The sequence below is a fragment of the Lemur catta genome, chromosome 4 (genome assembly GCF_020740605.2).
Source record: "Lemur catta isolate mLemCat1 chromosome 4, mLemCat1.pri, whole genome shotgun sequence".
Classification (NCBI taxonomy): domain Eukaryota; kingdom Metazoa; phylum Chordata; class Mammalia; order Primates; family Lemuridae; genus Lemur; species Lemur catta.
The window spans coordinates 70,546,011-70,569,453 of record NC_059131.1 but is presented as its reverse complement, the minus strand read 5'-3'; the positions used below and the strand labels follow the sequence as shown (position 1 = coordinate 70,569,453).

The following is a 23,443-nucleotide window of genomic DNA, read 5'->3' as shown; positions in this document are numbered from 1 at the left end:
TGAAATGGATCACACTGGTTTCCCCTTCATTTCACAAGATAAATTTTATTAGCAACACTCATAAATTTAAATAGTCTGCATACTAGACCCTTATCAGTTATATGATTTGAAAATATCTTCTCTTATTCTGTGGGTTGTCTCTTCATTTCTTGAATGTCATAAATTTAGCTTTTGATAAAATTTTGCTTTTACAGAAATCTACATTGTTAAAACTTAAGTAGTTGGTTTTTGGAAAAATTCTCTTTAAATTTAGATAGATATAGCAGTATTCCTTACAAAAATTTATTTTACTATTTTAAAACATATTCAAACTATTGCATAAATACTTCTTTAAAAATACGGTCTATACAAAAGAAAAGTAAAACCTAAGTTATAATGTGACAGTGACTTTGGTTCTATCATTGTATTCACCATGGAGGGTCCACCAGCTTCAGCAGGAAGCTGAGGGCCTAGGGCTGCCACTGTCAGGCCACATTCTTTCTTATTTCACCCAAGAAGTCATAGGTCTGCTCTGAAAGGTCAAAAGGTTCATGAACTTTGTCTGGCGACAGCAGAGCTTGGAGTGCACCCCCATTTTCTCGGTTGTGCTTAAGGAAGTCCGCAATAACTTTCCAACGTGCAGCCTCGGTCTCTTCTTCTGCCCACCTGAATGGGGGCAGGAGTGTAGAATGCAGAAGAGGGAGCACGCAGTCATGGTAAACCAGGAGGAACGTGGTCTTCAGGAACTCTTTGTCTCTCTGGGAAAACACCACCACCACAAATAACTATGAATGGACCTACATCATTATTTTAAAGTGTTAAATTCTATGAATTCTGTTCACTAAAAGCCACCTAAGGGGCAGGATGGAGGGTGCCAATGGTGTGTGGCAGGAATCGTGTCTGAGCCAGCACTCAGTCAGGACAGCCCCTCTGAGGTGGGAGCAATCAGGCATCAACATGGAGTAGAGCTGAGTGGTTCTCCCTGAGAGAGTCGCTTAGTGGCTCCTTGAGCCCAGGGAGCTCCTAAGCTTCACTGAGGTGTCTCACACATTCTGTCAAGGAGACTGGGGTATTGTAGTCTAATTCTGGTGACACTGGTGTGGTTCCAGGTAAATATAACTAAAATACAATGTGAAGTGAGCTGCATCTACTTAAGTCAATTACAACATATCAGAGATATCTGTCATGTTATCTAAGAGAAGGGTAGCAGGTGTTCTGCATGGGATGCAGAGACAGGAGATTTAAAGAGTAAGAAATAGTTGGCTTATTTCCAGCAATGCCTTGCATGGGAATGGGGGGGTCTTTTTGTCCTGAGGATGCCAGCCCGTCCCCAGACAAGAGGAGTGGTGCAATATCAACAGTGTCTGTCAAACCCTGATGCCAACAGGCTGTGGTGGGAATCTTAGAGAGTACAGCAGGTGAGGACAGAGATATCTATACACAGCAGGGTCTACACACAGATACCGTCCCTCAAACCACACATGCACATGGGGGCAATTTCTATAGGCCTGAGGCCCAGCACCTTGCCAACTGCTGTACTAGAAAAGCACTAACTCTACCAATTTTGGCAAAGGTCACATGTAGATGGTACCGGTCATACAGAAGCCCAAATAAAGACACAATATATATAAATTTTTCCCCTAATTTTTAGAGGTTTTAGTTCATTTGTTCTCTGATGTTCCTTGTAGATAATGAACACTGTAAATCAGGACTGGCAAAGTACGGACTGTGGGCCAAACGTGGCCTGTCACCTCTTTTTGTAAATAGAGTTTTATAGAAACACAGCCACACTTGGCCATTTATACATTGTCTGTGGCTGCTTTTGTGTCACAATAGCAGAGCTGGGTGGTGTGACAGAGACCATAAGGCCTGCAAAGCCAAAAATATTTCCCATCTGGCCCCTTACAGGAAAAATTTGCCAAATCCTGGATCAGAGCAGTCAAACTACTACTCAGTGATTGAAGCAAGTTCTGTTGGGTAATTACCATGCTTCTGTGGCAATGTAAGCATGAGCCAATATATGTACTTTTTTCAATACCGGATACAACTCAGGTCAATTTCTTTTTCCCTCTCCTTGCCTGATACGGGCTTTGAGAGCTAGAAAAAAATTTTTTTAAAAGACAAATTTGATAGCCAACTGGGAAACTTTGGTTTAGAAACTTTCCTTCATTTACATAAAACTCAGTGATCTGAAATGACCGTCTTGATCAACTGTTCCCTTTCACATCAGGAAACAGTTCTGTATACTCTTCTTGGAATGTGTCTTTGCACCATAATGACACAGTTTACCTGGTTAGGAGGGATTACAACCATGGCTACTTTAGCTAAAAAAGAGGCATTATTAGAAAAGGCAAGCAAACACTGAGCACTGCAGACATTAAGTTCAGCATGGAAGGTCATATTACCTTCTCAGATCTTTTTAATGTGCTTTCTTTTTCACTCCATGAACTCTAAAAAGCAAATAGAAATATTACATTAGTCCAAGTATTCATAAGTCCTTGCAAAACTCCTGCAACTTTACTCTGTCATTAAACTATGGACAGGTTTAAAAATGCTGTACAGATTCTACACGTGCATGAAGTAAATCTGTAATTACGCAACTATTGCTAATGACCCAGCACCAGACTGACTAGGCAGATGTATCAGTGGTAGATGCCTTAGAAGCCCATGATTATTATAAGTCAAAATTAATTTAAGAGCAGAATCAGTAAAACACTAACACATCCATGTAAACTACACAAACACAGCACTTGAACAGTAAAATAGTATTAAGCTTTTAAGGTAAGAGAATAATGAAAATAGAAAACACTTCCAAATACCATACTTCTCTACAATTCTGTCTTCCACGATGATGATAATGGTCAGAATGAGACAGACTCAAGCACAGCTTTGTAAGTAAATATTTCCAATCTGTCCACAGGGCCTCAAAAACTTCTTCAAAGAAATAAAAAACCCAGAGTTCAATTAGTCCCACAAAAGTATGAACTGAGACCTTCACAGTGCCAGTTCCTGGCAAACTGCAAGCTTGGGTGGAACGCGAGCAGCCTCAGGGCTGCCTGTTCAGGCCTGGGTTTCGTGTGTGTCTGTAGGTATCCCCTCCTGCTGGTGCCTGAGATCATGGGTAACTTGAGAGCAGCAGACCTTTCTCAGCAGGGAGTCCCTGGGGTGAATATGACATATGGCACCAAGAAAGAGACTTTCCATGAAATAAAGGATGCACTGAAGCAGTGTTTCTCACTGGGAGATGACAGACTCTGCCACTCAGGAGAATGTCTTGGAATGTTCATACCTACTACTTATCCCATACTTATACCCCTGGGATTGTGGTCCTCCACCCTATTAACTACGGCACCTGTGTGTCCTTGAGAGTTTGAAGAGGATGCTTAGAGAGCCGAGTGTTTTATTAAACAGGCTAGGTGCCAATATTATTATTAAAACACCAACCACAAACTGAACTTAGCTAAGTAAACACCCAGAGGCTCACATACTATAAATTTTAAATATGAATATGACTTAATAGGAATATAATTTAGCAACTTTGGATTTATCGTTTGGTAAAATTTGCCTGTTGTTTGTTAGTTACGTGTCAAGGTCCCACCTTATTTTTAATTGGGTCACCAGCAGTAAGTATTAAATAACTCATCCAGGAAGAGCACACATGTGTGGGGGTCACTGCTATTACACCAAGATCCACTTCATTTCTTTTTGAGCAAACAGAAGACTAGACTTCCCAGCTCCCTAGACATTAAGTGGACATATGACTGGTTCTAGCCTCTGAAGCAGTGAGCAGAAGTGGCCCAGGCCCTTTTGGGGCAAAGGCAACAGAAAGCCAGGGGAAAATTTTCCATTCTCCCTCTTTTCCTGCAGGAGCAATTGGCAACAGAGGATGCTACTTTTGCTAGATGATGCTATGAGATAACTGAGGCTCCAGCCTGCACCCATGGGTGACTATGGAGCAGAGTCTTCTGCTGATCCATTGGGTATGTCCCACTGGTGAGAAATAAACCTGTGTTAGCCACGACAGCACAGCAGAGCTTATCCTATTATAGCATGCCATGGAGAGAAAGCTCAAGAGTGTATAACTACTCTTCGTAATTTTTATTATTTACTATACAAAAAATTCACTGTGGAAAAATTAAGAAAATACAGATAAAATAACCTATGATTCAGAGGTATTCACTGGTATGTTTCTGGAAGAGTATATATTCTTCCAGATCTTTTCATAAGCAGATATATAAATATAAGTATATATATTTAAATATGCTTCAAATGGGTTTTTTTCACTTGATAATATACGTGAACAACATTACCCATGTCCCTTTTCTTAAAGAGCCTGTGGTATATCTGAATGCGCCCAGAACTGGCCTGCAGGGACAGCCCTGGCTTGGCAACTGAGGAGCTCCATGGCAGCCCAGTCACTGCACGTCTCTGAGCCATCTGCTCATTGAAGAAATACAGATTTTAGACTAGATTAGTGTTCCTAAGGTTTCCCCTAAGACCAACATCCAGATTCCATGACTATTACACACCTAGGGTAATATTCCTGCAGCTAGCACAGTGCCTTATCCATACTGGGCTCTTGTAAAATCTTTGTTAAATGAATCAAGGTACATATATGTTCAGTATAATGAATAAATATTGTGACACTAATGACTTTATAGGAGTAGAAAGAGAAATTATGCATTATCTAGCTTCAGTTTAGAACTTAACCTAAATTACAGGTGATCATATGCACCATGAACATTTTCTTAAACCTCTTTGTTGAAAACTCATTGTTACCGTTGACACCCCCTACCCCAGCCCAGTCAGCACATGAATCAGTTTCAAAGCCAAAAAAAATCTTTGTAAGTGACCGAGTCCTCCTTCTATTTCTGCTATCAGGCCCAGATGCCTCCCTCTCATCAGTAGGAGTCACCCCCTGACGTGCTCACCCCTCCTGCATGTATGCTGTTCTGCCTCTCTGTGCCGTCAGAGGAGTCTGCCTAAAGCAAAACCTTCCCAGATTACCCACCACCTACCACATGCCTCACCCCCACTGAGACTCAAGACTGACCTTGTCCATCCACCGACCACTCCCTTACATGCATCTGATGTGCCAAACTGGATCATTTGCTCTTCTCAACAACGTACTCTGTTCCTTCCTGCCTCAAAATGTGTGCTCCTGCTGTTCCTTCCACCTGGAATGTCTTCACCCCCAAGTCAACATGTCAAAATCTTCTCGGCGCCAGCCTCTTATTAGGCCCATCTCACCCAGGACCTCTCTAATGAAACAGAGTCCCTATCGTCCTTTGCTGCTTTCTTTAAACCTTTAAGGTCCTGGGCTATACCTCCCCCATGGCACTGGTCATGTTATCTGTGTATCTGCCTTGCACGCATACAGGTCTTCTTATACTGTTGACCCTGATGTATTATATTGAAGATTTCAGATATTTCAACCTAACACCCAGCTGCTATTTCAGACAGAAGATAATATATGTTGAATTAAATTAAAATTATATGCATGCCCTGACTCTCCCCTGAAAACTCAGTTAATTTATTTAACAGACCATTTTGAATTTTTGCTCTTAGGACAGAAGCAGGACCATCATAAGTCAAGGAAGAAACAGTCGAAGATTGCAATAGTGCACAGAGCAGGCACTGCATCTGCTTATTGGGTGAGGGAAGGCAGCCTTTGGAAAGTAACATTCATGCTAAGATCAGAAGGATGAGACGGATTTAGCTAGACAATGGACAGGGGTTGAGAGACATCATCCTAGTAGGAAAAAGAAAGGACTAGAGCAGGTGACAGAACTCCTTAACATGGTGTGCATAACTGCTTTCAGAACCGAGCACTTCCATCATGACGCATGCTACCCACCCTGAGAGCATCCATCACGTCAGGCTGCTCCAACAGCATGGGGAAGGTGGCCAGCACTGGATGACTAATTAACTCTAAAATGTAAACGAACAGAAAAAATTTTATGCAAACTTCATTCAATTGATTTTAGTGGAATGAACATAAAAATATTCATTCAGATTAAAATTATTGTCCCAAATTATGTGTTAGTAATATATTCTACACATTGTAACCTCTAGGAGAGCTCAAAGCTGTCCCCTCAACCTTCATCTGCCCCTATACCCGTATCACAGAGAGTTCTGAAATGAGTCTTATACCAAATAGATGGAGCTTTTAGGATGAGAGGTAAAGTGGCTCTGCACAGAATAAGACTAGAAAATTTTGTTCTATATTTTTTTAAACCTCTTTTTCTTCTTTGTGACTGTGGTGTGGTAAAAGAGATCTTATGATTAGGAAGTAGCCCTGGTCTTAGAAAACTGAGCAGGAACCAGGAAGCAGCAGGGGAAAGGAGGCGGAGGGTGGGCTGCTCAGGTCTGACTCCAGTATACCAGCGCTCAGCAGACAGCGATGGATGAAATCGGAAGGAATTAGAAATTGGGGATTCTGGCCATATGGCTAAAAACCATGTAGGAGAATATTAATATTAATATTTCATAATAAATAATGGCACATGAAATACCTTTGCAAAGAAGTACACATGGAAGGACGTGATGTGTCTTAGTCTGTGCTGTTATATGAGAATACCTGAGACTGGGTAATTTATAAACAAACAATTTATTTATCACAGTTCTAGAACCTGAGGAGCCCAAGATCAAGGTGCTGGCATTGAGTGTCTGGTGAAAGCCTTCTTACTGCATCCTCCAGAGGAGAGGAACACAACGTTCTCACATGGCAGAAGACAGAAGGGCAAGTAAGACAATTTCCTTCTGTCAATCCCTTCTATAAGGGCCCCTAATCCCATTCACAAGGGAGGAGCCCTTACGGCCTAATCATCTTCAAGGGCCCTACCTCAATACCTTCACATTAGCAGCACCTGAATTTTGGAAGGAACACAGTCAAATCACAGCAGACACTTTTGAATGTCAAGGACAATATATTCGATAATCTTATGTCCTTAGTAGAGAAAAATCCTTTCTTTAAATATTCTTAGGATTTTTTATTTTGATGATTAAATTCAATTCCTTCGTTCCCTCATTTTAGAGACAGGGTCTTGCTCTGTCGCCCAGGCTTTAGTGCAGTGGCATGATCACAGCTCACTAAAGCCTCAAATTCCTGAGCTCAAGGAATCCTCCTGCCTCAGGCTCTCCTGTAGCTACAGGTGCACACTACCACACCTGGCTTTTTATTTTTTGTAGAGACAGGGTCTCATTGTGTTGCTTAGGCTGGTATTGAACTCCTGGGCTCAAGTGATCCTCCTCTTTTGCCCTCCCAAAGTGCTGGGAATACATGCATGAGCCACCTTATTCTCTTTAAGAAATCATATCATTCGTAAGTTCTCCTAGAGTCATTAAAAGAAATTCAAAGGCAAATGGTGCTTAAAAACTTAACTGTCCTTCCCTTAGAATTATAATTACTCCTTGAGAAATTTCTGTGTGTCTTTGACTTTAAGTTCCATTTCTATCCACCTATCCTGGTGGCAAGCCCCTGGGGGAGGACTATGAATAGTACTTGTTCACAAGTGGTAAGCCATCACAGGGCTGTCCCTCTCACTCACTCTGCTCCATCCACACTGGCCTGCCTTCCATTTCAAGCCCTGTAACACATGCATGTTTTCCTGCCCTGGGTCTTCAGACATGCTGGTCCCTCCATCCAGAAAGCATCCTTCCCCACACGCCTCCCTCGTAGGTCTAATTCCTCTCTCAGGTCTTACCTTAAACATTATTCACTCAAAGAAGCCTTTCCTCACCCTACATATTAATTCAAGTCTTCCTAGCGTATGTTCTCACTGCGTATTTTCCTTCAGAGCACTTATTCTGAAAGGCTGGAAAGGATTATTCATGTAATTATGTGTTTGAGGTCTGTTGCTCCACAAGGGTAGGGACGACTGTGCCTGTCTCATTCATCATGGGGCCTGGCACTTAGCAGGCACTCAGCACATATCTGCTTATTGATTTATTGAATTCAAAGAGAGCCAATAAAATTAAACTGTTTTTCTTTTTGGAGGCAATTCTTATAATACTTGCATTTCTCTTTGTGAGTTCAATCATGTGTGACAACTCACTGATTTTTTAAATTATTTTTTTAACATTATACTTGGAAAAAAATTCAAACTTACAAAAAAGTTGCAATAATAAAAACAGTATATAGAACACCTGAATACTCCTTACCTGATTCACTGATTTTAACTAATCTATTGATACTTACACTTCATGCATTAAGAACCAGCTATTTTGGTTGAGTTTAGCTTCTTCCCCAAAAGATGATGTGCCCACCAAACAAGTGGGAAAAATAGATTTTTCAGAGACAGTAAGGGAAAACATGACATATGAATATCTGAGTTTTAGGATCTCAAACCTCCAGAATTTGAAATGTGAAAATGTGTATATTTGAAAGACCAGAATATGTGTTGAACTCACAAAGCTCAATGCTTTGCATCTGAAGGTGTCTCATAACACTGACATCAATGCTATTCTAAATATTTTATTCCAAATGTCACATTCAGAAGCAGAAGATACAGGTTGGCATAGGTTACCTCTACTCAAAGCATGAAGTGTTACTGCCCATAAGAAATGGCAAAGACTCCTTACCAGCGCTTTGCAAGCTCATCCTGTCTTTCAGGAGCACATCTCCAAGAATTTGTCGATAAAATATCAACAAGTGAATGGTACACATACTTCCAATTAATGTTTCTGGCAGTAGACTATTAAAGAAGAAAAAAAATGTATTCACCAGACAATCCCCTACAATCTAACCTACAGTGTTTTTTATGTATATTACTTTAATAAACAGGTTCAAGTTTTGCTTCATTATTGAAAATAATTTTAACAATTTAAAGAAAAATGTCCACAAGTTGGCTACATTAAACTTCAGATAATTAAAGTTTTTTTGTTGTACACTTTCAAGTCTCAGCTCTGTGTTGCCATTCTTGTTCTTCCATTTTAGCATATACCCTTATGTTATATGTGAAATAAAAAGAGGAGTCATCAATTACACATTTTGGAAAGAAAGGGACTAGTCAGCTACAAGCTTTAACAAAGGCATGTGGCTGCCACACCTGATGTGGTAAATGCAGAGGAAATATGAGTTCAGACTGTTCACAGTGCTGGGTGGAATGTGGGAGGACATGGCAGACCTGGAATAAATTCTGACTTTGCTACTTCCTAGCTACGTGACTTTAGATTGATTAACTAATCTCCATGTATTTTGGTTTCCTCACTTGCAGAATGTGAGTAGTAATACCTGCATTTCAGAAGGCTACTAAAAGGATTAAAATGAGGTAAGTGTAGAGTGCTTAATGCAGTGTCTGGTATATAGTAAGGGCTCAGAAATAGAAATTCAATATTGAAGTTAAGTTGGTATCAGTTTAAAATAGATTGCTGTAACTTTAGGTTGCTATGTAATCCCCATGGTAAGCACAAAAAAAATCTATAAAATAAACGCAGACAGAAATGAAAAGGGAATCAAAATGTGTCACTAGGAAAAAAAATCAAGTAAACACAAAGGAAAGCAATGAGGGAGGGAAAAAAAGCTATAAGACATACAGAAAACAAGTAACAAAATGGCAAAAGTAAGTCCTTCCCTATCAGTAATTACTTCAAATGTAAATGGATGAAACTCCTCAATTAAAAGTTATAGATTGGCAAAATGTATTTAAAAAAAAGATCCAACTATATGCTATGTAAAAGAGACTCACTTTAGATCCAGGACACTCACAGGTAGATAGTGAAAGGATACAAAAAGATATTCCATGCAAATAGTAACCAAAAGAGAGTAGAGTTAGCTATAATATCAGACAAAATAGACTTTAAGTCATAAAACTGTTTCAAGAGATAAAGAAGGATATTATGTGATTATAAAAGAGTCAATTCACCAAGAATATATAACAATTATAAACATATATGCACCAAACATCAGAGATCCTAAATATGTGAAGCAAATATTGACAGAATTGAAGCGAGAAACACACAGATCTACTTCAATACTCCACTTTCAATGAGGTATAGAACTGAACTGAACAGATGATCAAAACACCATAGACCAATTGGACCTAAAAGACATGTACAGGACACTCTACCCAACAAGACCAGCATACACATTTTCCTCACATGTACACAGAAGATTTCTTAGGACAGACCATATGTTAGGCCACAAAACAAGTCTTAATAAATTTAAAATGACTGAAATCATACAAAGTTATCTTTTCCAGTCATAATGGAATGAAACTAGAAATCAAAAACAGAAGAAAAACTGGAAAATACACAAATATGTGGAAATTAAACCACATATTCAAACAACCAATGACTCAAATAAGAAATCTCAAGGACAATTAGAAAATATCTTGAGCCAAGTGAAAATGAAAACACAATATACCAAAACTTATAAGATACAGTGAAAACAGTGCTAAGAGGGAAATTTATAGCTATAAATGCTTACATTAAAAAAGAAGAGCTCAAATCCTATCCTAACAAGAGGCCCAAATGCTATTTTTAGAAATACATGAACTCTGTCACCAAGCATGAAGAATGACCATATAGAAAATCTTGAAAACCTTGCAAATGATATGACACCCTCCATCAGAGGAAGATGCCCTTGGGCTAAGAAAAACCACCAAAGTTAAAAAAGAGCCTGTTGGAAAAGAACAGAATGAATATGACCCCTATGATGGTATAAGAGCAATGGATTCCACGGGTAATTAGTTTCATGGAATTTAGATAAATCTCCTTGACCACTCCCTAAACCCTGTATTTCTAGAAACATGCAAGACAAGTTCTCTTACTATATATTCATATACAGCAATCCTGCTAAAATTCTGATCTTGTATCTATCTGACCTAGATTTCCCAAAGACTAGATGCAGGGAGCCATTTAGCTTTCTCAGTGCCACCACATGCCTTCTCAGGGTTCATGCCGTGATTCCCAAGGGCTGTCCTACATCCTGCCCTGTGGACCATGGCCCGTGTGGGCAATGTTTCAGCTGCATGCCCAAACTCAGGGCTCACCCTGACCAAGAGTCATTGATTTTGCCAGGGGAAGGGGTGGAACCTTCCTTCCTTCCATTTGGCCCTCTCCTTTTCTTTGAACCTGCCCACTCTATCTAACAGGCATTGGTCCTCCCACAGTGCAGGCACTCCTTTCCTTCTGGCACCTTCCCATGACATGAAGCAATGCTGCTTGTGCTTTATTAGATTTTCTTTAGGGAAATCCTTTGATTTTCCCAAACCCAAGATGACTAAAAAGTTCTGGGCTGCTGAAGGTTAGCTGAGCTGAATAAGTAAAAATATACTTTGTCCTGCCCTCATACGTAGACTAGCAAACTCTGGTGGCAGAAGTGCAATGAATGTCATGAAAGGGCTTCAGGAAAATAACATTATTATTTGTTTCTAGCAACAATATAATGAAAATAAAGACAAAAAAGATGGAATGCATCAAAAAGGCAAATGATAATATATCTATAACAAATTTATACATACAGCCTACTTCTACAGACCAGGGTTTCTTAGTATTGAGAACTCATGCATTGGGAGTGTGGGAATCTAAATTCTGGGCTTTCCCTCAAGAGCTTATGCACATGCCTTTGGTCAAATCACATCAAGTTAAACCCCTTTGGAAAACAGCTCCAAAATTAGAAAGGCAAATCTTGGTGAGACCGAAGCATCTATTTGCTCCCTCTTTTTTCTCATGCTGACAGGGTCGCCATAAGTACAACTAATTGCACAAAATGAGACTGCTGAAACCGGTGGGCAGGTCTCTGGTGCTGTTTTTTGGTAGAAGAGAGGGGTCTGCACTGGTTCATTCACATTTTCACAGGTCTCCTGACACCCAAAGGACACACACGTGTAGGACTAATGGCTGGGTAAGAGGATAGTATAAAGCCAACCAGCAAGAGTACTGGGTAAAAATGGGCACTAATGAAAATTCTAACTGGGCTTTCCACCTTTGGCCCTGTCTCCATTGTTATGTCACTTGGCATAAAGGAGAGAGCCCCTGTCCTTTCTCCTTTGGGCAGAGAAGTTTGAATAAGCAAAGGTGAAATTTGTAAGCAAGGGAGGGTGAGGATAGAGGCGGCATGTGGCTTTGAAGAAGAGGAGGACTGTGGTATCATCATCTGCCACCTTCTCTCATCCACTGAAGGTGGCAGGTCAGGAGAGGAGTGGTTGCTGAAATGGATCAGTCTTGCCTCAGTCTCCACCTCCAGGCTGCACAGGCTCAGAGCAGTGATGTCCAAAAGGGCCCATGCTGGTGCCTAGCCTCTCACCTTGAACCCTCAGCACAGCCCTTGCACCACAGCCCACAGCCCTGCTGCAAGGCCCAGGGCCTCTGGCTTCACTGTGTCCATGGCTTGGTTTCTGTGAGAGCCAGTCTACATCTGGGGTTGCACCAGCAACATGCCCCAACTCACACTTGACATTACCAGGAGTGTACATCTGGGGATCACGCAAAGTGGAGCGGCAATTTCAAGACAGTGTTCGAGTCTCTCTGTGCACTCTGGGAAGACAAAAGAGCACACACCAAGACAAGGCAGGGGTGCCAGGGACAGCCAGAGGCCAAGCAGAGCTCCTGAGAAGTACACTTTTACACTAGCAGGGAGATCTTTACTTTGAAATTATTTCACAAATGTTTTTGTGGTGCATAATGTGTGCTATACTCAAACGAGTGCCTCAGTTCCTGAGGTCTAGAGGACCTTTAAGAACCCAGTGCATAGAAGAACATTCAGTGCCTAGGAAGGATGGGCTGCCTTGCTGACCTCTGCACCACACAGTCAAATTTGACCTTGAGGTAAAAAGTATTTGAGAACCAGTATTTGGGGCCAAAGAAACACTGTTAGAGGCTGTACTTGAAAGACACACTTGGGAGCGTTTAGGACTCTTGGAGGCTTATCAACGGGATGAGTAATGGGGAGGCCAAAAAAGTAGGAAGAATGAAGCCAAACAGGATTTGGCTTTTCTTTGACAAAGACAGCTACTGTGCTGCTTTCTTTCTAATCTTGAAAAATAATGGTTTTCCAAAGAAAGATTGGCCAAAAAAGGGAATTTACAGGCTCTATGACATCCAGGGAAAAAAAAAGCCGAGAGAGTAAATGATACCTATGAACAGATTATTAATGGCTATTGAAAGATTTAACTGTTAATACTATAATTATAAAATACATTTCAGTACTAGAGATGAGAACAAGGGATATTGAAACTAAGACTATGATCTGGAATGAGAAAAGCAACTATTCAGACGGGTGTACCGAGTCTTCATTTATTTCCCTACTTCCTGGTAATCCGTGAGCAATGTGCAGGCTGTGGTGGGACAGTTCAACCGCACCAGTCTCTGTTCCGTGCAGTGCTCTTCCCACCCCTTTCTTGTCCCCGTGTGCCTTCTGTGGAGTTCCTTTCCTTCCCATCTTCCCATGGCCTCACCCTTCCAGTCCTTCAAAGCCTATTTCAAATCCCTCCCCCATCTTACCAGCTACACAGCAGATTATCATTTGAACAAATTTGATGACACAGTACCATTTACCTGGCATTACATTTATATTTATCTACATATAAAATAATTGTAACAGGTAATAATTTTAACTAACACTATTGTGTTATTGTGTGCCACACACTACAAATACTGGCTAAGTGCTCCATATGCTTTCTTTCCATTAAACCTCATTACAGCTTTATGGGGTTGATACTATTATCATGATGCCCATCTTAAAGATGTAGACACTGAGACCCTGAAAGAGATGGTTAAATTACTTGTCTAAGAGAGCACTGAATGAGAAATTGATAGATTGAGATTCTACTGGTATAAAAACTCCTTTAGGAAAATGCAAATTAAAACCACCACAAGAAACCACTCTCACTTATTAGAATGACCAAACAGAAAAAACTGATAATATGAAGTCTGTCAAGAATATGGAATAATTGGAACATTCATACATTGCTAGTGAGAGTATAAAATGGGATAGTCATTTTGGAAAACAGTTTGGCAGTTTCTTACAAAGTTAAACAAATACCAGATGACCCAGCAAGCCCACTCCTAGTTATTTATGCCCATGAGAAATGAAGACATATATCCACACACAGAAAACCTGCATATAAATACTTAAAGCAGCTTTATTAATAACTATCCAAACCGAGAAAGACCCCAAATGTCCATGAACTGGTGAATGGATAAATAAATTGTGTTATATCCATCAAATGGAATACAGATGCACCTTGACTTATGGTGGAGTTACATCCTGATAAACCCATCATAAGTTGAAAATATTGTAAGTTGAAGATGCATTTAATACACCTAACCTACCAAACATCACAGCTTAGCCTACCCTACCTGAAACATGCTCAGAACACTTACAGCCGGGCAAAATCATAACATAAAGCCTATTTTATAATAAAGTATTGATCATCTCATGTAACTTATTGAATACTGTACTGAAATATGGTTTCTACTGAACATGTATTGCTTCTGCATCATGGTAAGTTTGAAAAATCTTAAATCAAACCATGATAAGTCAGGGACCATCTGTACTATTAGAACAAAAACAAACATACTACTAACACATGCAATGGCATGGGTGAACCTCAAATGCATTATGCTAATTGAAAGAAGCCAGACTCAAAAGGCTACATAGTATGTATTAATAATTCCATTTATATGACATTCTGGAAAAGGCCAAAATGTTGGGAAAGAAAACAGATGAGTTGCCTGAGCCTGGGGCTGGGGAGTTGATTACAAAGGGGCAAATTAGAGTGAGGGAAATATTCCCTATCTTGATGGTGGTGGTAGTTCCACAACTGCATACATTTGTCAAAATTCAAAAGAACTGTAAACTAAAAAGAGTATATTTTACTGCATGTAAATTATACCTCAATAAACTTGATATTAAAAAATATTAAATAGTTCCCTAAAGGTAGGATCATATACTATACATGTGTAAGCCTCATTTAGTCAAAAGTGTCTAAATTATTTCCGACCAAATCTATCATTTGAGCTAACCAGTAAATAGATGAGTAAGCTAATCTAAGCTTTATTATGGTTTCATTTCCCTATTGATCTTTGGTAGAAGAATTAGTGGGGAAAATAATAACCAACAAAAGATGACAAAACAGGAGGAGAAGCCAAAAGGAGAGATGGCCTACAAATGCTGAATGATTCCAAGTTCACTGGATAGGTAGAAGCAGGTACCAACCTTAGTAAGTTTCTTGAACTTCTATTTAAGGATCTCAATTTTACTAGAAGTTGAGGCTGCTTTCTCATTGTCATGATCTGATGGAAAACACTGGCATGTGCTTTAAAAAAAATTGAAAATATATTTCAAAACTTTAAGTGCTTAGGACAGTGAATATAATAAAACAAATGTTTTATGAAAATATACCAACCAGTGGTGCTGAATTGAATGAAAGACAGGAGTCACCCATACCTTCAATGAGCTGATAGAAAGACAAAGTGTGATGTTAATGCCTATGGACCTCCCTAAGGGTACCTGATTGGCCACTACATCAGAGGTTTTACAGCATTATTGCTGCCACATTACAAAGGAAAGAAAGGGAGCTTAAATAGCATGTTTGATTCAAGGTAGAACAAACTGCAATACAGATACTAAAGTCCTTTCTATTCCAAGATGCCAGGACTGGTATCGTGGGGGCAGCAGCAGTGGCACATGTCCTGAATCACCAAACAAGGAGAGGGATGGCTGAGGGGTGAAAATGTCAAATCTGTCAGGCTCTGAGCTCCATGAGGAAATGATCGTATCGGTCTTGCTCTCCATTTTCCCATTATCTAGCACAATGTCTGGTCAGTGAACATATTAAAAGACACTCAATATTTTTGGAGGGCAACATGGCATGTATATCACCATTTCAAATGTCTGTACCCTTTGATCTAGCTACAGGAAATCTCTGAATTACCCTTTTCTATGAATTCTGTATCAGCACAAGCATTAGTCTAGCATGCAATGAAAAGGAACTAATGCAGGGTCCTCATTCTTCGTGATTTCTTACATTAGAGTCTCACATGTGCTGCTAAGTAAGTAAGCACTTAGATAAAAATGATTAAGATTTTAACTTCAAATGGCATTTTAAAAATGTGAATCCAAGTGAAAAATATTGTTTATTAGAACATACCTACCTTCTTTGATGTATCTTCTATTGGTTTAATAGGAAAGGAAGGCAACATATAAGAACTGTACCTCTTCTGGATACTGAAGGGTCCACTTCAACACCTTTTTCATAAGGAGTACCACCATTCAAGAAGAGTTCATAAGTCCTATAAAAGAATAATATATGATGACGGATACATGTTATGGGCATTTGATAAACACTGAAGTCAGTAGTGAAATATTTTTAGCACAATTATATTCACAGACATTTATGTCTCATTGTAAATGACAATGATAGTTGTTGATCCTTCTATAAGGTACCATCTCAGTCTCTCTCTTCCCTATCAAATGTATGAAATACATTTTTCCACATCAAAATGAGAAAGGTTAATGGAAGTTATTAAAGTGTTTTGACTTTAATGATTTGTGTTAAAGACAGGTAATGACTGTTTTTTGAGGTAGTTTTCAAATATGTTGAGCCATTATTTGAAATAAAGCCATTATGAATTTATATGATTTTTAAAATACAAAAATAACATGTAGATTGTTGTAAAAAGTTTGACATAGGAAATGATAAGTAAAAAAGTGTAAAATCTCTCTCCATATCTTCCCCCCTAGTTTAGTAAGTCTCCTGCCCTATCTTTTTCTACCCAAATGCAAACAAATAGATTAACACAGTGAATTTCAAAAGTAACACAAGCTTTTCTTTTGAAGTTACATAGCAAGTGTACAAGCAGACAGTAAAATCCCACTGCACCACCTCCCCAGTTCTGCCCCTCAGAGGCAACTCTGGGAACAGTTTACCTTAGACCCACCCACATAGGTTAACAAATAGCTTTTAATGAACAAAAGTGGAGTCACAGTATTCACACTATTGAGCAACTTATTTCATTCATATAATATACAATGAAAATGTTTCTATATTAATATACAGAGCTCTACCTTATTTAAAAAAATAGCTGTGACTTTATTTTCAGAAAAGATGGAGTAGATGTACTTTTCGTATTTCTTCCACTAAGTACAACTAAAAACCCTGAATATATTAAAAAACAAAAAAAGCCCCAAAAATACCCTGTCCCACAAAAACCTGTGGGATTTTACTGGCTGCTTTGCACACTTAGTATGTAACTTTAAAAGAAAAACATGTGTTACTTTTGAAATTCACTGTGTTTATCTACTCATGGTAATGAGGTGCCACTCCCCCTCCCACTGGGGTGAAGTCAGAGGACTGGTGGAGTCAGGACTTTTACCTCTGCCCAGTGGTAAGGAGGCCTTGTGGGGAGTGTTATCTAAATTAATCCTGGCAACAAGCCTTTGGGGTAGGAATTATTACAATCCTCCAGATTAAAGATGGGGGAAATTCAGGTTTGTAGACCATAAGGGACCCACCTATAGTTACTCAGGCAGAGCTGGGACCAGAGCCCTTAATTTTATAATTCCAATATCGGGATCTTAATCACCAATCCTACTGCCTGCCCATTTGTGTCCCTTCTGTGAATTTCTTTTTATACCCTAGACTTAGATCTTTTTCCCCCATTTTAAAATTTGGATTATCTTTTTCTTATTAATTTTGAGAGCTCTTTTTACATTAGGGATAATAATCTTCTCACTCTTCTGTATATATTACAAATATTTGCTTCTAGTCTGCCTTTTGATCTTAAAGTTTAAAGTTGTTTATGGTGGTTGCCACTACAACTTTAATGTCCCACCTACAGAAGAAAGGTAGAGAGTCACAGAGGACCTGAGAGCCTGGATTTAGCTTTCCTACTCTGAAAATTGGGCTCTGTTTTTATCATGGTGAAGTGTACAACACCATAGGAAATAATTGAAAGAATATTCTCAGCAAATAGCGAGTGCAAACATATTTTAAAATACCTATTCTATATGTGTCATTTCTTCCTCCCTAGGATGAGACTGTGCATGTTGTTTTCATATATTTCTTTAAACAATACTAAAATCAACATTAAAAGCTCTCTCCCCCAAAGTTATTGAAATGCTGATAGGATAAACCTGAGGTATCTAGATTTTAAAAATTGAATTTCTTTTTTTTTTTGAGAAATAAAACATTCAAGATTTATTTTCCAACAGACAGGAGGCATCAGCAGGTACAGGTACAGGGATTTCTCATTAGATCAAACATTCACAAGGCATTATTAGCTCAACAGTGAGAAAGCCACTGGTGTGTTCCATGTAACAATATCCACTTCACAGTGTAAACAGTTACTATTATTGTGTTCACTTACAATTTCAGAAGGAAAGGCAGAATTTGGCAAAAAAAAAAAAAAAAAAAAAGGGAGGGGAGGGAAATCCTAAAGTCAGGTGCAATAACTAACAAATAAAACTTTGGGTAACAGTCTTGATCCACTTTAAAAAAATGAATTTCTACAGAATTATTCATTTGTAAGGAAAGCCAACCTACTTTGTTGGAATAGGAACTCCACTGGCATCAAAAAGTTTAAGAAACACCCAGCCACAACTTAATTCACCTCTTTCACCAGTTGACTAGGAAATAAAACAAATATATGAAGTTTAATGTCGGCACTAGTCAAATTTATAAGCATATACCAAGCCCTTTTAAAGGAACAAAACTAGTATTCACCTTTAGAACTAAAAAGTTCTTCACAAGAAAATAAAATGAAACATAGTAGAGTCCCATTTTACTTGCAGGTCAGATGTTAAAGGTAGTATGTCAAATAATAAGCATATTTTGTCAACATTGCTCTTAAAAATTCCTTAAGCCGGATGATGTGGCAACCGTGCTATTATCTCTTGAGTGATATAAACATTATGCAGAGTGATCTCAAATCACATCAATATTATCTGGGATTATGAAGCTTTGTTTCATTGAGAGAATGGAATGCAGATGTCACTCATTCAAGGGCTGTTTTGCTTGGAATTTTCCCCCCACTGTCAATTGCCAGAGGCCCCCAGAGTTTGGGGGCGAGTGCACCTCTCCCTATTCTACTCACTTGCAATACATATGGATGAATTTGCATTAAAGAAATGAAGGGATAGTGTAATACTATTAATGTAACCTCTCTGGGGTTACCAGGCTCTCTGGGTTACCAGGAGGCCAAGTATATAAACTATACCTCTCAAGCTGTTATTAGAATGTGGAGACATTTAATTACTAGCACAGACCTGTGCCTACTTGTTCAATAGTTTATATGGCATAAGTTAACCCAAGTTTCTGGTGTAGAGAGTCACAGAGGACCTGAGACTTTATAAAAATTACCACTCTGCCAGGTCCCTTAATCAGATCCCTCAGTTACAAGGCTAAGCGCACTCAGCCTCTGGAGGACAGAAGTGGACCACAGTGCCGGAATGTCACTGAGCACCTTTTATCACTTTCCACAAAGTCCCACCCTTTCCAAATTTTCATTTCTTTAAAAGCACTGGAGTTCATGCAAGCTACAAATGTAAATATAAATCAATAACATTTTATTTTAAATACTATTTAAAAAGCAGAACGACATATAAAATTAGAAACACTGCCATTGTAGTTCCTCAAAGGATTAAAATTCTATTACACATAAAAACCTCCATTATTTTACTTATAAATACAGACAATTTTTAAACTTTCCCTTTTAACTGATACATTAGAAAGCATTATCTTTCAACTGACATACATTGCGAATATAAGAAATTCCAAGTTCAAATAATATTCCAAGATCTGGAGATGAAGAATTGGACCTGATAAAACAGTCACCATCAAGTAAGCATGGCAAGATGCCGGTAACCTGAAATGAAAAAGAAACTAAAGTTACTTATCAGTAACTTTAAAAATAAAATAAATAAAATAAAAATAAATAAATAAAAATAAAGTAAGAAAGATTAAAAAACAGGAAAGGGGTTTCAACCCTATTCATTAATAAATGGTTTTTGCCTTTGCATTATAAAAAAATCTTTTAAGGAGAACAAAAAGCAGATGGATTGGATTCATTGATACTAATAATTTGAAATAAAAAAATTTAACTTCTCTGTTTAAGGGCAACACCTTTACCTTCACTTCCTCTGTGCTTAGAATAGAGGCTAAAATAACAAGTAGTGTACCTAAGTCCCCAGAGGTGTTACAAAAAATAGTTTGCATACATTACATTTATACTAACCATTGTTCTTCATAAACAGAGCTAAAATGAAAGACTGAATACACATATTTGCTCAACTTTCCTGATGACTGCCTTATAAATGTTCCTTTCCCTTCCCTTGTGTTCATTCCATTTCCTCCCCCTAGACCTGTGGTCCCCAACCCCCACACCAGTACCAGTCTGGTCCCTGGCCTCTTAGGAACCAGACTGCACAGCAGGAGGCGAGTGAGCAGAGCTTCATCTGTATTTATAGCAGCTCCCCATGACTCGCATCACCACATAAGCTCTGCCTCCTGTCAGATCAGCGGTGGCATTAAATTCTCACAGGAGCCCGAGCCCTACTGTAAACTGCATATTCGGGGGATCTGGGTTGGGCATTCCTTATGAGAATCTAATGCCTGATGATCTGAGGTGGAGCTGAGGTGGTGATGCTAGCACTGGGGAGCAGATGCAAATATAGATTATCATTAGCAGAGAGGTTTGACTGCACAATAAATGTGACGTGCTTAAATCATTCTGAAACCATTCCCCCTGCCACCAGTCTGTGGAAAAAGTGTCTTCCATGAAACCGGTCCCTCATGCCAAAAAGGTTGGGGACCACTGCCCTAGACAACTGCATCGCCCTTTCTAGTCTATGAAATCCTATCCATCCTTCAAGGTCTCGTTTCTCTTCTACAAAATCTTCCCTGAGCCAAAGGACTAGAATCAACGTCACCCTTCTCTGTGCTTCCAAAGCACTTGGAGCCCTATAACCATTACAATCTGCCTGAGTGAAACTTATCAACAGTACCCACCCCACATGGCTATTGTTAAGGACTGCGTAGGACAATGTACACCAGGGCCGGGCAGAGGGCCTGGCACCTGGTTAGAGCTCCATAAATAGAGGATATTGTTACTATTCACATAGGTATTTTTCCCTACTAACATGTAAGTTCCCACATACCTAGGAAGAATGCCTTGCACATAACAGATGCTTAATTTCATTCAACAAAGTAACATATACTTATTATTTATCCTCCCCAACACCTTCATATCTTGAGAAAACATTAGACATTCTACCTAAACACTTCACATACACAGAGATGCAACAGCAGAATTGTGAATTGTTGTGCCAAAAGACGAGCCGTATTTCTCACTGGAAGCAGAGTGCTCAGAAGATGGAGCTGTCTGGTCTTTTAGGAAGTGTGCTCAGACAAGTGTGGACACACAGAACACATGAGCAAGGTGGCTGGGCCTCATCCATAGCCTGAGCCCTCTCATTGAACCTCCATATTGCTTTAACATCTTCTAATGCAATAAAACAAGGGTAATTAAAGGTTTTTAGGGGGCAGTTATGTAAGGGAGTTAGCTGTGGGAGGTAAGTAAATACTATAGTAATGAAACCTTGGAGGTAGAAAAAAGTAATGTAAGATAAACTATAGACCTTTGGTCCCCAGCCTCAGGGCTGAGGACCAGTATGGGGCCGCTCGCTGCCTGTTAGGGACCTGGCTGCCCCACCACTCTGTGGAAAAATTGTCTTCCATGAAACTGAGGAAGGTGGGGCGGGGATGCGGGGGTGTGAGTGGAGAGCAGCAAGTTGGCAAGTGAAGCTTCATCTGTATTTTAAGCGCTCCCCATCGCTCACACCAGGCCTGAGCTCTGCATCCACGTGCCCCTCCCCCATCTGTGGAAAAATTGTCTTCCATAAAACTGAGGAAGGTGGGGTGGGGATGCGGGGGTGTGAGTGGAGAGCAGCGGGTGGGCAAATGAAGCTTCATCTGTATTTACAAGGGCTCCCCATCGCTCACACCAGGCCTGAGCTCTGCATCCACGTGCCCCTCCCCCATCTGTGGAAAAATTGTCTTCTATGAAACCAGTCCTTGCCAAAAAGGTTGGGAACCACTGCTATAGACAATTAATATTGTAAAAAGAACATAAAGACATTTGTGTCTTCACTATTATCCATGTAATACTGACTCAACAATTTGAACCCACCTAACCTCATTCTGGTCTTGACAGTACCTGGGTGTAACGTACCAGTCCCCTAGGCGTCACCTTTGATTTTATCTGAAGAAAGCACAGCTCTTGTTGCCACAGTTGGAAGACTTCATTTTTAAAAAACACTCCACTTCCTAAATTTTATCATTTTGTTTTCATTTTTCACCACATGGGCATTTTCTAAAATTGAACCCTGAAATCCATTGAATGAGATGGTTCATAGGAATTATAACTTTGGTGGGTCAGAAACATGAGTAATTTTTATCCAAGTCCTCAAGGAACACCAAAGAATCTAAAGATTTAAATCTAGCCCCACCTATTCTGTGTTAAATATAAATGCTACACTTTGACAGCCTTATCTTAGAAATTAATTGTTTAACACATAATAGGTAAAAGAAGTTCATTCCTCATTCCAGTCACTCGGCAGATTACTTACCTGGGGGGAAAAGGTCCATGTTTTGGGCTTTTTAGATTGCCATGTGGCTCTGACTGTATGAATGTTGCTCAGAACCTGAAATGAGATTTTCCCTTTTGAGATCATGTTGTAGAAACCCCTTTGAAACATCACCACTTCCACATCCCAAAGAGTTAACAGTGGCTATGCTGGGTGGGGCAGATAGGGAGGTGAACACTTTCACTTTTTACTTCATGTGATTCTGTAATGTTTTTCTTTTTACATCAAGTATGATATCACTTTTAAAATAATTAGTGAAAAACAAGTGTTCCAGTACTTATAAATAAAACAATGAGGGAATTGATAAAATGAATGCAGACTTGGACCCTTGTGCTAGTATAATAATAAATCATATTCATTGAAATCCTTAATATCTGGGATAGGTTTACCAGAAAAGTAAGTAGAATTTCAGGTAAAAATGGCCCTTTAAGAGATGTGACCCACACAAGCATTTCATATGTAGTCTATCGCCCTGTCACTATGGTAGACAATGCTAACAACTCAGATACACTTACATTTTTCTCCAGATGTCTAGTCCCATAAATTGTATTCTTCCTGCAATTCAATCTCTTATAAAATGCTATATGCAAGAATTTCATCCTACAACTTACATAAAATAATGAAACACAAAAGGAGCAAAAACTTTATGTCATAAAGAGTTCAAAGTTATGGCCCAAACTGGCATTTTCCAAAGGCATGAATAATATATAATTTTTATTTTAGATGAAAATATTCTATCATAACATTTCTAAAACTAAGCTCTAAAAATAATCCTAAATGTGTCAAATTAGGTCAAATTCAATTCACTGTCCTCTCCATCCCTAATAGTAAGTACCTAGGTGTATTTTATGGGCTGCTGAGTTGCTTTCCACA

At 39.2% G+C, this 23,443-nt stretch overlaps 1 protein-coding gene across 3 annotated transcripts in view; it reads right to left on the bottom strand.

The window, feature by feature from the left end:
• Positions 1 to 254: 254 nt before the first annotated feature.
• NPHP1 (nephrocystin 1) overlaps positions 255 to 23,443 on the bottom strand; it is a 57,320-nt gene continuing 34,131 nt past the window's right edge. For 2 of the 3 annotated variants that reach the window (XM_045550098.1, XM_045550099.1), the window contains exons 12-20: positions 22,553 to 22,627; positions 19,681 to 19,791; positions 18,471 to 18,553; positions 16,142 to 16,218; positions 15,143 to 15,242; positions 8,563 to 8,675; positions 5,837 to 5,910; positions 2,385 to 2,429; positions 255 to 737 (exon numbers count right to left, since the gene is read on the bottom strand). In XM_045550098.1, coding sequence (XP_045406054.1) covers positions 465 to 737; positions 2,385 to 2,429; positions 5,837 to 5,910; positions 8,563 to 8,675; positions 15,143 to 15,242; positions 16,142 to 16,218; positions 18,471 to 18,553; positions 19,681 to 19,791; positions 22,553 to 22,627 — 951 coding nt within the window. In that variant the 3' untranslated portion in view covers positions 255 to 464. The remainder of the gene's footprint in view (positions 738 to 2,384; positions 2,430 to 5,836; positions 5,911 to 8,562; positions 8,676 to 15,142; positions 15,243 to 16,141; positions 16,219 to 18,470; positions 18,554 to 19,680; positions 19,792 to 22,552; positions 22,628 to 23,443) is intronic. The other variant, XM_045550100.1, reaches the window with a different exon arrangement.